Source organism: Balaenoptera acutorostrata, chromosome 18 (genome assembly GCF_949987535.1).
Source record: "Balaenoptera acutorostrata chromosome 18, mBalAcu1.1, whole genome shotgun sequence".
NCBI lineage: Eukaryota > Metazoa > Chordata > Mammalia > Artiodactyla > Balaenopteridae > Balaenoptera > Balaenoptera acutorostrata.
Window position 1 is genome coordinate 66,343,889 of NC_080081.1, and position 14,094 is coordinate 66,357,982.

Sequence of the window (14,094 nt, forward strand, 5' to 3'; positions counted from 1 at the left end):
GCTTTAGCACTGGGCAAGTTCCAAGTTAAGCAAGAGAAAAATAAGCTTTTCCAATGGGTCTCCCAGGGAGGCATGAGACATGTCAAATAAGGACAATCTTTGCAAACTTGGTCCATTCTGCTTTCTCCAGTACCAGAATATGTGGGATGTTATTTTCAAGGCTATTGCTGAGTTTGAGAGCAAAGTATAGGACTAGCCTAAGTTAAAATACCACAAAGCATATCAAGACTCAGCTTGTTTTGCTTAGTTTTTTTAATAAGCATAATCTAACTGCTATTAGCTTTTAGTTGGTTTCTAGAATTCTGAAAAAGTTGATCTTGACAGTTTTTCAAGGCCAGTTTTATTGTTTCTTTTAGGGAGAGGCAGGATTTTGGAATTCCTTAATCCAACGTTTTTGCTGATGTCCCCAACCTATAAGACAATTTTGCATCTTAATCAAATAGCTAATTAGTATAACCCAGTCATTATGATCACCAAAGAATTTAAAATGTATGGTTGTGTTTTAAAACTTTCTTTTCTATGCTCTCAGCCTCTTCAACCTCAAGTACATACATGTGGCTTTCATAAAAAATGATGTTAGTTCATTTTTTCCTCTTACCTACATGCACAAACACCCTATCAAACTGCATTGCGTCTATTTATAATACATGTGATATCTGTGCAAGACAGGGAATTCAATGACAGAAGCACATCTTAGTGGTCTTTTAAAACCTTGTTGCTTATCACAGAGCCTGCCCCAGTTGGTACTTAATGTGTTTAATAACAAGCACAATGAAAAATATTAGCTAACACATATTGAGTTCTAACTTTACCCCAGGCCCTGTGTTAAACAATTTTTTTAACTCTTTTTAAAATTGTGGAATATATAGACAAGAGTTCATGTCACGTATATGTAAATTTTAGAAAATAACAAAATGAATATACATATACCAACACTCCAATGTAAGAATAGAACATTAGTAACTTCTAAAGATCCTGTGAGATAATCTTGAATTCTGCGTTAATCATTTCCTATATTTCCTTATAGCTTTACCACATGTGTATCCATGAATAATGTATAAATTTGTTTTATCTTTTATTTTAAAATTCTATAAATGGACTCACACTATATTATTCTGTGATTTTTTTTTTTGTTCAACATTATATATTTGGAAATTACTTCATTTTTCACTGCTGTAGAGTATTCCACTATATGGATAGACCTAAGGACGTGAGCTAATAGCAGTCAGAAAAGGCCAGGCTATGGTGAGATAATAAAAAACTCCTAAGGCAAGGAAAAAAATTTGAGGATCAAGCCCTAGAGTATGCGAACTTTTAAAGGTCACAAAGAGGCAAAAGAACCAAGGAAGGAGGTTGAGAGGGGTTTGGCTAATGAAGTGGAAGGAAAACTAGCAGAAAGTTGTGCTGTGAAAGCCTAGGAAGTACAGTATTTCAGACGTAAGTGTGTGGAATGCTATTGAAAGTTTAATAAAATAAGGAATGAGAAGAATCCATTAGATTTGACAACATACAATACTATGGAGATCTCATCAGGGTTAGCGGTGTTGTAGTGGTGATGCTGAAGCCATATGGGGCTAATTTAAGACATAATGGCAGCAGATATATAAGCCAGCATGCATAGATGACCATAAAAAAAAGCAGCAGAGAAATGGAGGTGTGAGGATCTGGGAGGTGGAAAGTTTTAAAAAGTACTATCAACACTACAGCATTTTGTATGCTGTTGAGAATAATCCTACAGAGAAGTCACAAGTTGCTGAAGCAAAAGAGAGGGATAACTCAGAAACGTCTCTGAGAAGGTGAGAGAATGGAATCCAGAGTCCAGAGGAAGGGAACAGCCTGTCACAGGAGGAGGGACACTGTCTCCAACACAAAAGGAGGAAAGACGAAGATGAGTGCAATATATGAGGGTAGAAAAATGCAGGAGATAAGCCTAACAGCTCTGTTTTCTCAATGAATTATGGAAGTCATTAACTAAGTGAGGGTGGAAAAGTCATCTTGAAAAGTGGGGAGGTGAGTTTACCAGAGACAGAGTAGAACTACAAGGCAATACTGAGTGCCATTTGAAGACTGTGATCATGAATTTAAAAAGTCAATCAGTCTATTTGTGTGATTTTTCTCAGATAACATTCACCTGTTCAAGTACAAGCACAAAGAAAGAAATGGAAAACGTTCAACCAGAGAGGTTTTGGTCAGGCAAATACCTTTTCTCTCTGAAGGAAAGGCTGACACGCATTACCTAAGGTTATACTTACGCCATCTCAAAACAGTTCAAAATGCAAACTATGAAGTAAATAGCAAATACAGTGTTAAGCTAATGAATTAACACTTAAAATCGTTTATTTTAACTAAGTTTTCAAGATCACACTGATACCACATTCTGCTCATCAATCTTCCATTGGTTATCTCAATTTGGTCCTATATTGTACTTTCTTTCCTATTAGCATATTTTCTAAAAACACACTGATGAGATGTATAAAAATACTGCAATGATTGCTGCTCGAAAAACAGTTTAGTATTTTATTTGAAAAAATTAGGTAAAAAACTAAATATACTTTTTTCCTAGAAATCAAAGGAATTCACTAATGGTAAGTAAGCAATCTTTCCTCACAGTAGATATAAATTATATAAAATTTAAGCTCTTGATTTATATCATACTTTATTTTCTATCTTTTATATATCACATATACTCACTGAAGGAAAAAGACTAAAAATACAGATTAAATACCAAAAGAGATGATATATAATCAATCACTCTTGCTCCAAAAAAATCATACTTCAGATAGATGAACACACCATGTTCTGTAAATACTAATTTGTTATATATTCTGTATTTGCTATATAAATAGTAATTTTATCTTACTACTTTTCAAAATATTTTAACCTAGTCAATTTTTTCCTTATGCCTCATTTTCTCATTTATAATTTAGAGACTTAGCTCTTTTTATGGATTTACCAGAAATTAAGATATTTTGCTAATAAAAATCTGTCCTCAAAATCTTACCAACAAAGTCAAAGTCAAGTCACATCAAACACATTTAGATTTGTTTTGTTTTTAAAAAAAAAAAAAAAAAACAACAAAAACAGTGATTTTGAATCTTACTCTTGGTATGGTTCTAAAGTCAGAGCCCAAACAAGGGGCCACCACAGGGCTAGACATACTGTCAATTAGCCATCGCTACTCTGGCATTTTTCGTGCAGGGTGAGAGGACACCTTATTTCTTTGGTTTGAACACCAAAGTGTGTAGATGGTTGAAGTTAGAGTCCACGCTGTACCACAAATATTCTTCTTTAAACACTAGATTTACAAGCAGCACAGGATGCCCACATCCCATATGAAGCGCCAGGCTTCACCTTGAATTCAGTCTAGGGCAGACACAGAGTAGAAGTCACCTTTAAATTACTTCTCTCTTTTTCCTATTTTTGCTGAATGTACATTTCTGCTCCTCAGTCTAAGTATACCTACTCACAGTATCTAGCAAGAAAGCAAATGAATCTTTAGGTAAAGAGATATTTATTAGGTCATATCTTCAAACTAATTCCTAAGTTTAGATAATTTTTTAATGTACAGTTAATTTAGAACTAATCTTGTAAAAAAAAAAATCCCTCATACCTCTCATAGTACTCTTTTCCCACATATTTATATTCCAGAATTGAGGGGAACTGCAGAGCTGGAGAGATGTGGAATGCAGATACAGAGCAATGCCAACTCAGGTCAACATGTGTTACTTACTTTCACCTTACTGTGACCAAAGCAAAGCAGTTATTGGGAGCTGTATTCTTATGATACAAAGAAAACTGTAACCATCAAATTTCAAAGTAAAGACTAACAGACTAAAAACCAAGAAAACCTTCAGTGTTTTAGGAGTGCAATATTTTGCTAACACATTCAAAGAAGATAATCAGGAGAGAAGTGTCTGCACTTGCTGCGGTGATCGGTGTAGAATGCTCTCTGGATCTTTGTATTCATTGACTGGATTCATCACAGCTGCATACACTTCACCATAGGCTCTGCAGACTAATTCTGTAGACTGTTTTATGATCTGCTCTCTATTGATAAACAAACAAAATGTGAACACATAATCTGAGAATGAAACACTAAGCACTGTGAGAAAGCTCCATACATGAACCAACGAATTTCTTTTCGTAATTATCACATATATATTATTAAAAACCATTGTACAACTACATAAGTTAGTTATTTTGGTTTGGGGATAAAAGGGTTTTTTATATTTATTATTTCTTTATTAAATCTTCTCCATTAGTAAGCAGGTTTCAGGAGGGCAGGAGCTGTGTTTTGTTCACTGCCTTCCTTATCTTTAGGGCTAGAACAGTGCCTGATATACCATGGATTACTAAACAAGAAATGGAAACCGTGACCACCACCAATGTACTGATTTTGCAAACATGACTGATAACACATTAACCTTAAAGAAAGAGGCTTATAATTATTCAAATTTATCAGTACTTCAAATCTCAGAATAACTTACAATATACTGTCCTTTCACCTGTAGCTGCTCAAATTTATCAACACTTCAAATCTCAGAATAACTTACAATGTACTATCCTTTCACCTATAGCTCCTACACTAATAACCATATCTCCTAGATTTCTCATCTCTTGCAAAAACGTGACACTTGCCTACAACAAATCACGGCATTTTCAAATACGCATTTCTACATAAGTACATAAAAGAATAGAAATAGTTTTAAATAAACTGAAGCCAATGTTTTTAGAAAAAAATAACACTGGGCTCATTAAATCTGCATTAACCCTTTATGTTTTCATGACATTTACTTCGTCATCCCCAGCTACTTCTATTTCTATATACCTACTGATGAAAACACCTTTTTCTGACTTGTATAACTAAATTAAAAATGTGTCTTTAAAGCTTCACTCCCAAACCTACTTCTGTTTCCTGCTTCTGTCAATGGCATAACTATGTCTCATCACCTCAGTTCAGGCCCTAATAAACTTTTCTTGCCTGGAGTATCTAAGAAAAACTCCTACCTGGTCTTTCCCCATCCAGTCTCTTCCCCACTTAATGTATCATGAGCACTGCTCTTAGATTAATCTTTCTAAAGCAAACCTTTTATCGTGTCTCTCCCCTACCCAAGGCCTTTCTTCAAGGAGGTTCCATGGCTTCTTCTGGTTTCAGAGATGCTGCTCAATATCACTAATTATTAGAGAAATGCAAATCAAAAGTACAATGAGGTATCACCTCACACCAGTTAGAATGGGCATCATCAGAAAATCTACAAACAACAAATGGTGGAGAGGGTGTGGAGAAAAGGGAACCCTCTTGCACTGTTGGTGGGAATGTAAATTGATACAGCCACTATGGAGAACAGTATGGAGGTTCCTTAAAGAACTAAAAATAGAATTACCATATCATCCAGCAATCCCACTACTGGGCATATACCCAGAGAAAACCATAATTCAAAAAGACACATGCACCCCAATGTTCATTGCAGCACTATTTACAATAGCCAGGTCATGGAAGCAATCTAAATGCCCATCGACAGAGGAATGGATAAAGAAGATGTGGTACATATATACAATGGAATATTACTCAGCCATAAAAAGGAAGGAAATTGGGTCATTTGTTGAGACGTGGATGGATCTAGAGACTGCCAGACTGAAGTAAGTCAGAAAGAGAAAAACAAGTATCGTTTATTAATGCATATATGTGGAACCTAGAAAAATGGTATAGATGAACCGGTTTGCAGGGCAGAAATTGAGACACAGATGTAGAGAACAAACGTATGGACACAAAGGGGGGAAAGCAGCGGGGGGTGTGGTGGTGGTGTGCTGAATTGGGCGACTGGGATTGACGTATTCACTGATGTGTATTAAATTGATGACTAATAAGAAAAAAAAAAAGTGCTCATAACTTAATAAGAAAAAAAAAGAAAAAATCCAGAGGATAGAAATGCAATGGAAATAGATTCTCCAAGTGAATCTCAGTCAAATCCAAACTGTAAAGAGCAAGAACTGTGCCTGACAGTGATTCCGTATTTCTGGACAAATGTTAAGAGTTCATTTATCACTACCAAAGCCAGGTACATGTCCATACACTCATGTTCATTAATGTTTTTCTAATGAATTATATATGGTAGAGATAAAATAGTATAGCGAACGACATTACTGTCAGAGGATCTTGACTCTCGTTGAAGTTCTGCTACTTACTGCTGCCTTGAACAAGTAATTTAACCGTTCCAGGACTGAATTTCACTCTTGTAAAACAAAATACTGACCTCGATAATCTTTACAAGACACTTCCAGCTTTAAAATTATATCATTTCATTGAGAGTTAAGAGCATTTTAATGAACTGTGGTTAAAAAAATCTCTGCGTGTTTATTTACACCCATACATACACATATACATACAGACACACACATTACTTTGGAGAATTGGGTTCCCTAAATAATGAAGTGTAGTAAACATATCAGTTACTTGTATAAAAATGGGTGGTGTTTCTAAAGTGCTAAAGCAATTTTCTTGCCATTTTACTATCTCCTCCTTCTTATTTATAATGCTAATTACTATGTAAGTACACCCTTTATGTCAAAAAGTATACGCATGTATCTGTATATCTGCCTGCCTGCCTGGTGTCGTGGCCCAAATTACTCACTAATATCATGTATGAAATACAGAGTTCAAATAATGATAAATCATTATAGTGACAAATAAAACCAATATTCAAAATAGAAAAATTCAGGAATTCTATAAATACAAAATGACCAGCAAATCATCTCAGTCTAGTTATGCGCTTCTGAAAACGTAGAATGTCCTTATCTACTGATCACTTCATCTGTAGGTAAAGAAAAGCAGTACCTTTTTACTTTTTTTCAGTCATGTATGCTATTTTCCAGCATGGGCACCCACCTCAGATTTTACTTTCTGTATTTTGATCAATCACAGCCAATCACATAGCTGATGGACGGAGTACATTTAGAACTGTTTCTCTATGTCAAAATTCTAAAGGTAAGTTCTGCTTTTCACATGACCAACAGATATGCAAAAGGTCAGTTAAAACAGAAAAGCAAAATCTGAATGTAACCCAAGATTCATCTATAAAGTTAGACCATTAACTTTCTTGGTCTCTTTACTACCATAAAATTCTCATAGTAATTTCAAAAAATTTAAAAACATGACTCATACAAATAAAGAATGTCAAAAATTTAATAACTCAATGAGGAAATTACTAAGATGGTAAAGATGGTTAAAACATTTTGAGGAACTGGTCATTTACAGGCATTTGAAAAGGAAGGTTAGAATAAATTAAGTTACATATAAAATGAGTTAACGTCCCATGGAGCAAGAAAAAACACAGGATTTAAAAAACATGGAACCTTTAATCAATAGTAAACAGAGAAGCAAACAAGGGTGCATTCCCCTGAATAATTAAATAATTTCTGATGGGCCTGTTAACAATGTTTCAGTATGACAGTGAAAAGACATGCTGGGGCTTCCCTGGTGGCGCAGTGGTTAAGAATCCGCCTGCCAATGCAGGGGACATGGGTTCGAGCCCTGGTCCAGGAAGATCCCACATGCCGCAGAGCAACTAACCCCGTGCGCCACAACTACTGAGCCTGCGCTCTAAAGCCCGCGAGCCACAACTACTGAGCCCACATGCCACAACCAGTGAAGCCCATGCACCTAGAGCCCATGCTCCGCAACAAGAGAAGCCACCGCAATGAGAAGCCCGCACACGGCAACAAAGAGCAGCCCCCTCTCGCCGCAACTAGAGGAAGCCCATGCGCAGCAACGAAGACCCAACAAAGCCAAAAATTAATTAATTAATTAATTAATTAATTAAAAAAAAAAAAAAAAAAAAAAGACGTGCTGTTCTCCCAGACCCTAAATGCTTTATTTTCATGTTTTGGAAAGTCTTTCTTACTTTTGCAAAGTACAGTTTTTTTTTTCCCATATAGTTTGCTATACCAGTATATATCAAAGATATAGCTAATGTGCTATGAGAAAAAAGAAGAAGAAATAAATGAGGAGAAGATGAGTTTGTTACATAATTTCACATAAAGGCAACATATTTTAGTTACTTATGCATGGGTATTCCATACCTTAAGAAATTTAACTTGTCCAGTTATAAATGTCATAATGCCATAAAAATATGGTATTATAAATTTCAAAAACACTAACAAAGATAATTGTATAACTAAATGGAGATACCATTCACATTTTAAAATATGTTCATTGAAATTATGTATATTTTAAATAATTATTTAAAGTACTGAGCCGTGATAAGAAATGAACTGCTTACTTCCAGAATCAGTGAGCTTGTCATTAATCAGTACTTTAGGATTTTGGTTGCCATAACAACGTAATACAACTTTCATCATTACCATAAACCCAGCACTTCTAAAAATAACTTATTTCAACATTCAGGTTCTGTGATCACTAAAATTGAGCTTTATTACAGCGCCACAGTTAAGAGTGCAATCAAACAAGCCATAGGAGAAAAGAAGGTGTTAACAGTTTAAACCTGAAAAACTAAGAAAAAAATATAATAGACTGGTTTAAAAATGTACATTTTTGATTTCTCTTTATCACAATATAAACACCAAAGATGCCATAGTGGGTCAGCTTTCTGTCATTCACAGTAAAATTAAAGCATATTTTAGATGAGACCAAGGCACATATCTCACATAAGCCTTATCTATCACACATGCCTAACATTTCTGAGCTTCCTCTAAAAATAATAAAACAATGTAATCTCAACATAGAAGGAGTTAATAAAAATACTGTACAAGCTAGTGTTAAAGAGAATAGGCTCTGGAATACTGGATTCGAATCTTGGCTCTGCTTCTTGCTAATTGTTTCACCTTGTTTCAATTATTTAACCTTTCTAAAAATGTCCTCTTCTATAAAATGGAGGGTTAAGTGAAGGCAACCCTTTCAAGGATCACTCTAGTTGAGATGCTAAGACTAGATTGTAGAGGTTGGTGTGGCAATGATAGAGAGAGCAAGGGCGAAAACAGAATAGATCCAAGGCTAACATGACAATCCAGGCACAGATGATACTACCTTTGACCAGAGTGGCAACTGTGGAGATGGTCAAAAGTGACCAGAGTCTCCTCTCATATATTTCTTTCTAGATAAATGTTTAATAAAATGGTTCCATGGCAATTTTGACTGGAGTTATGCTGAATTTACAGATTACTACACTACATACCCAGTTAGAGATGAATACCATGTGTCCATGTTGGAACACTGGAAATCTACAGCAAACATCACACTTGATGATGAAACATCAGAAACATTAAAGTTCAAAATAAAATACACACACTCACCATTACATCTACTGTTTACTTTGGAGCACCTAGCCAATATAATGAGTTTAGTCATAAAACTGAAAAACGTTAATGAAACTCATTAACTTAAGATGTCTGTACCAAAAACAAAAAATCAAGGCAAACAATTGATAAACTAATAGAACTAAGAGTTTAGTTAACTGGCCAGATTCAAAATTAACATAAAATTTAGTACTTTCCCTGTACATCAGCAATATCTAATCAGAACATGTAATGGAAAATAAAAGATCTTATAAAATCCACAGAATTGTTTCCTAAGAATAAACCCAATAACATACATGGAAAATTATATGAAGAAACTGTAAATCTTTATTGAAAATTCTGAAAGAAGATCTGGATAAACAGGCATACCATGTTCATAGATGGGAATACTCACTAGTGGCTTTCTTATTTTCTTTTTGTTCATTTTTACATTAGCTTGGTGAATGTTCTACATGCACTTTAAAAGAATGTTATTTTCCATAGTTGTGTGTGGTATTCTCTTTCTATTGGGTTGAGCTGATTAGTGACATTGTTCAGTTCTTTTACACTGAGCTAGTTTTCTAATTTTCCTATCAATTATTGAGAAAGGAGGGTTGAAATATCAAAATAAATGTCAATTTATCTATTCTTCCTCAATTCTATAAACTTATACTTCATGTTTTATGAAGCTCTGCTACGAGTTGCCCATATTTACTATTATATCTTCTTCATGAATTGATCCTATTATTGTGAAATATCCCTCTTTATCTTTGGTATTATCTGTCCATCAGTCTAATTTTTCTGATATTAATATCAGAATATAGCTATTTCAACTTTATTATAATTTTTATTTGCATGGTATATCTTATACCATATTTTTAAACTGTGTCCTTATATTTAAAGTGGACTTCTTATAGACAGCAGACAGTTGGGCTATGCTTTTTCACCCAATCTAATACCTCTGCTTTTTAACTGGAGTGTGTAGTTCTTTTACATTTAATATAGTTACTTATAAGGATGAATTTAAGTCTATCACCATGTTACTTGTTTTATATTTGTCCCATCTGTTTTTTTTTTCTCCTTTTCAGCCTTCTTTTGATATAACAGTTTTTTTTAACATTCTATCTTATCTGTTGGCATGTTAGATAATATTTACTTTAGTGCTTGCTGTAAGGTTTACGATCTACCTTCAAACAATATTATACACTTCATGAGTAAACTTACATCACAACAGTATACTACTACTTCCCTCCCACTCCATCTTTTGTGCTTTTGTAGTCATAAACTTTCTCTGTGTTAAGAACTCCAAAATTCAGTTATTATTTTTATTTCAAACGGTCTACTATCTTTTATATTTAGCATTTCCTGCACTTGTCATTCCTCTGTGTAAATAGGAGTTTTCTTCTGGTAACATTTTCCTTCAGCCTGAAGAACTTCCTTTATCATTTCTTGCAGTATACTGATGATAAATCCTCTCTACTTTTGTTTATCTTATCTCAAAATGTGTTTATTTCACTTTCAGTTTGAAAAATACTTCTGATGAATACACAAAGTTGAAAGTGTTTTATCATCCACCTTTTTAAAGATGCTATTCTATTGTTTTCTGGTTTGAACTGTTTCTAATAAGAAGTCAGTAGTATACTTATCATTGTTCCCCACATATAATACATCTTTTTTTCCTCTGGCTGCTTTTTAAGTTTTTTTCTCTTTATCACTGGTTTTCAATAATTTAATTATGGTGTACCTTGGTACAGCTTTCCTTGTTGTGATTTATTTAGCTTCTTCAGTCTGTGGGTTCATGTTTTCTATCACATTTGAAAAAAATTCTTTTATGCCTTCAAATTTTTTATGCCTCAATCTCACTATGACACTTCACTTACACCTGTATTAGAATGTTTATTATTATCTCACAATTCACCTAGACTCTCTTCATCTTTTTTCCAGCTTTTAATTTTTTCCTATCTGTGCTTCCGTTTGGACAATTTCTATTGTCCTTTTTTCAAGCTGACTTATCTTTCCCTCTAGAATGTCCAACTGGCAGTTAAGCCTATCCAGTGAGTTTTTCATTTTAGATACTGCACTTTTCAGGCCTAGAATTCTGATTTTGTAAAATTCCTAACTTTTCCTCTCAATATAATTTTCCTTGAAGTCCTTGAACACACTTAAATGGCTGTTTTAAAGACGTTATCTGCTAATTCTGTAAACTCTGTCAGTAAGTCTGTTTCTATTGACAGATTTTGCTTCTAGTTTTGGTTCATATTTTCCTACTGCTTAAAACCTAAGTGTTTCTTTTATTGCATGCTCAGCATTATAAATGCTACACTGTTGATTGTCTGTATTCTGTCATACTTACGAGTGCTAAGTTTTGTTCTGGAAGGCAGTTAATTTAGTAAAGAGCCACGTGATCTTCTAGAGGTTTGTTTTTAAGCTTTATTAGTGTGAGTCAAAAGTAGCCTTTACTGTAGAACAGACTAGCCTTACTTTTAAGGCTTAGACTTTCCAAGGTCTCTAAAGCCTGTTTCCATTAGTCGTTATTCCTCTGGTAGGCTCACCCCACCCCCACTCCCAAACCTGCGTTATTTTTGTTTACACAGGTATTCCTGATAGTTAAAGACAGGTGGCTTAAAAGGAGGCAGGTTAAAGAGAAGAAAATTATTTCATTTACCTCTTTTAAAAAACCAAAGTAATTCTTTTTAAAGATACCTGCTTTGTTTCTAGCATATATAATAGAGGAAGATTCCTGAATAAAAGAATCCTCAAATCATACCCACTTTTCTACATGCTCACTTTAGGAAGTATCTATACTCTCTTTATTTCTTAAATTACTCATATAAACAATTCTGACTCAGTAAGAAAAGACACTGAGAATATTTTATAAATATGCATAATTGTGGTTTCTGTAGTCCAACCTCTATTTTTATACCATTAAAAGGTAAATGTTGGAGTCTGGAGTTGAAAAAAGAAAAACGCCCTTCTAATTCATCACAAGGAAGGAAGAATTCTTTAAGGATATTTTAATTTTCTATTCTTTTCTCCATTATCTATACAACCTCACTTTCTGGCTACCTAAATGTATTCAATAGTTTATTCCAAGGATGAAGTGCTCAGTCAAAATCTCCTTTGAAAGGCAGTCAAACTACAAGACAAGAAAAAGGGAGACAAGAATGACAGGTGTCCCAAAGGTACTGCAACCACAGAGACAAGCAAAGTTCAGGAGAATAGAATGTTAACAAAACAAAATGAGACAGGAATAAAAAAAAGAAAGTTGTACATTTCAAAGCTCTATTTCAAAGGAACAATTGACATTTTAAATACAATATGAATAGAAAGAAATTGAGAACATAAAGACATGAAAATATTTTTGCTTAAAAATGAATTACCATTTTGAAAAGGTTCAAAATTTAACTAAATGAAAGTTATCTCCTATTATTTCAAATGCTTTATAAATAAGATCAAATATAATACCATGCCTATACAGTAGGAGAAATATGAACAGAAAGTATTTTTGAGTAGGACCTGCCATCAATCAAAAAAAGGGGGAAAAGCAGTTAGAAAATCTGCTTTAATGTTGAATCTTAAATGTGTTAAATGACTTACATTTTCATAGCAACCTGATTTTTAAAATAAGTAGCCAAACTGATACCATAATTTTTCTTCTTAAAAAAACCTGAAAATACATTCATACGTTACATTTAATTTTAGAATACTTTGCAAACAGCACTTTAGAAATTTTCTGAATGAAAAAAGGGGTAAATTGGTACTGACCAATTCTTAGTTGCACTATTATTTACATAAATCATATGTATATCTCAATTTTTTAATGTCATTATAATTAGTATGAATTTATAACAGGATGTTAGGTCCATACTATACAATCAAAATACTAATTTAAAAGTTTAGATTTTTAAGTACTGTACCAAAAACGATGTTCATTTGACTCTGCTAATAAAACAGAGTTGGCTACACAACACTTTGAAGTTTTTACAGAAAAAGACAATATAAACTAAATTAAAATATAAACAATAATGTGAAAAAATATTTGCAAATTATGTAACAGACCAATTATCCTTAATTATATTATCCTTAATATAGAATGAGATCACACAGAAATTATTACCACATTAAATTATTACTGTTAAACAATGGGACAATAAAAGTGGAAAGCTAAAATATTTCTTCAGTGACAGAACACAAACATTTGATTTGAAATATCATTTAAGCTTTAGAAAATCTGAGAAGTCCTCAGAGATAAAGAATTCAGATAGATCCACATAAAGTGCTTAATCCCACTGCTAATTCAGTAACTTTATTTTAAACTCTTACTAAGAAAAGAAAAAAGATCTATTAAGAGGTATCCTTGAGTATAAGGACATATACTTTTAAATTTTGATAAATGTTGCCAAACTGACCTCTAAAAGGATTATACTAATTTATACTATCGCCAACCGTGTAAAAATGCCTATTTTCCCAGACCATTTCAATTGCCATATAACAACAAACTTTTTATTTTCAGTAATTTAACAGGCAGAAATTCTCACTGCTGTTTTAATTTGCATGTTTTGATAATTATCTTCTCATATATTTGTTTGCCATTTGCATTTCTTCTATGAACCGTCCAAATATATGGTGTATTATTTTGTAGTGATTTGTGGGATCTATTCTATATTAAGGATAATACAGTTAAGCATAATAGGTCTGTTATATAATTTGCAATTTTTTCCACATTATTGTTTATATTTTAGTTTATATAGTCTTTTTCTGTAAAAACTTCAAAGTGTTATGTAGCCAAATCTGTCTTTTTCC

The 14,094-nt window shown here is 33.4% G+C and overlaps 1 protein-coding gene across 2 annotated transcripts in view; it reads right to left on the reverse strand.

Annotated features, from left to right (window-relative positions):
• Positions 1 to 693: 693 nt before the first annotated feature.
• Positions 694 to 14,094, reverse strand: part of COG6 (component of oligomeric golgi complex 6) — a 64,334-nt gene continuing 50,933 nt past the window's right edge. The window contains exon 19 of one of the 2 annotated variants that reach the window (XM_007193676.2): positions 694 to 4,047. In XM_007193676.2, coding sequence (XP_007193738.1) covers positions 3,900 to 4,047 — 148 coding nt within the window. In that variant the 3' untranslated portion in view covers positions 694 to 3,899. The other variant, XM_007193677.2, reaches the window with a different exon arrangement.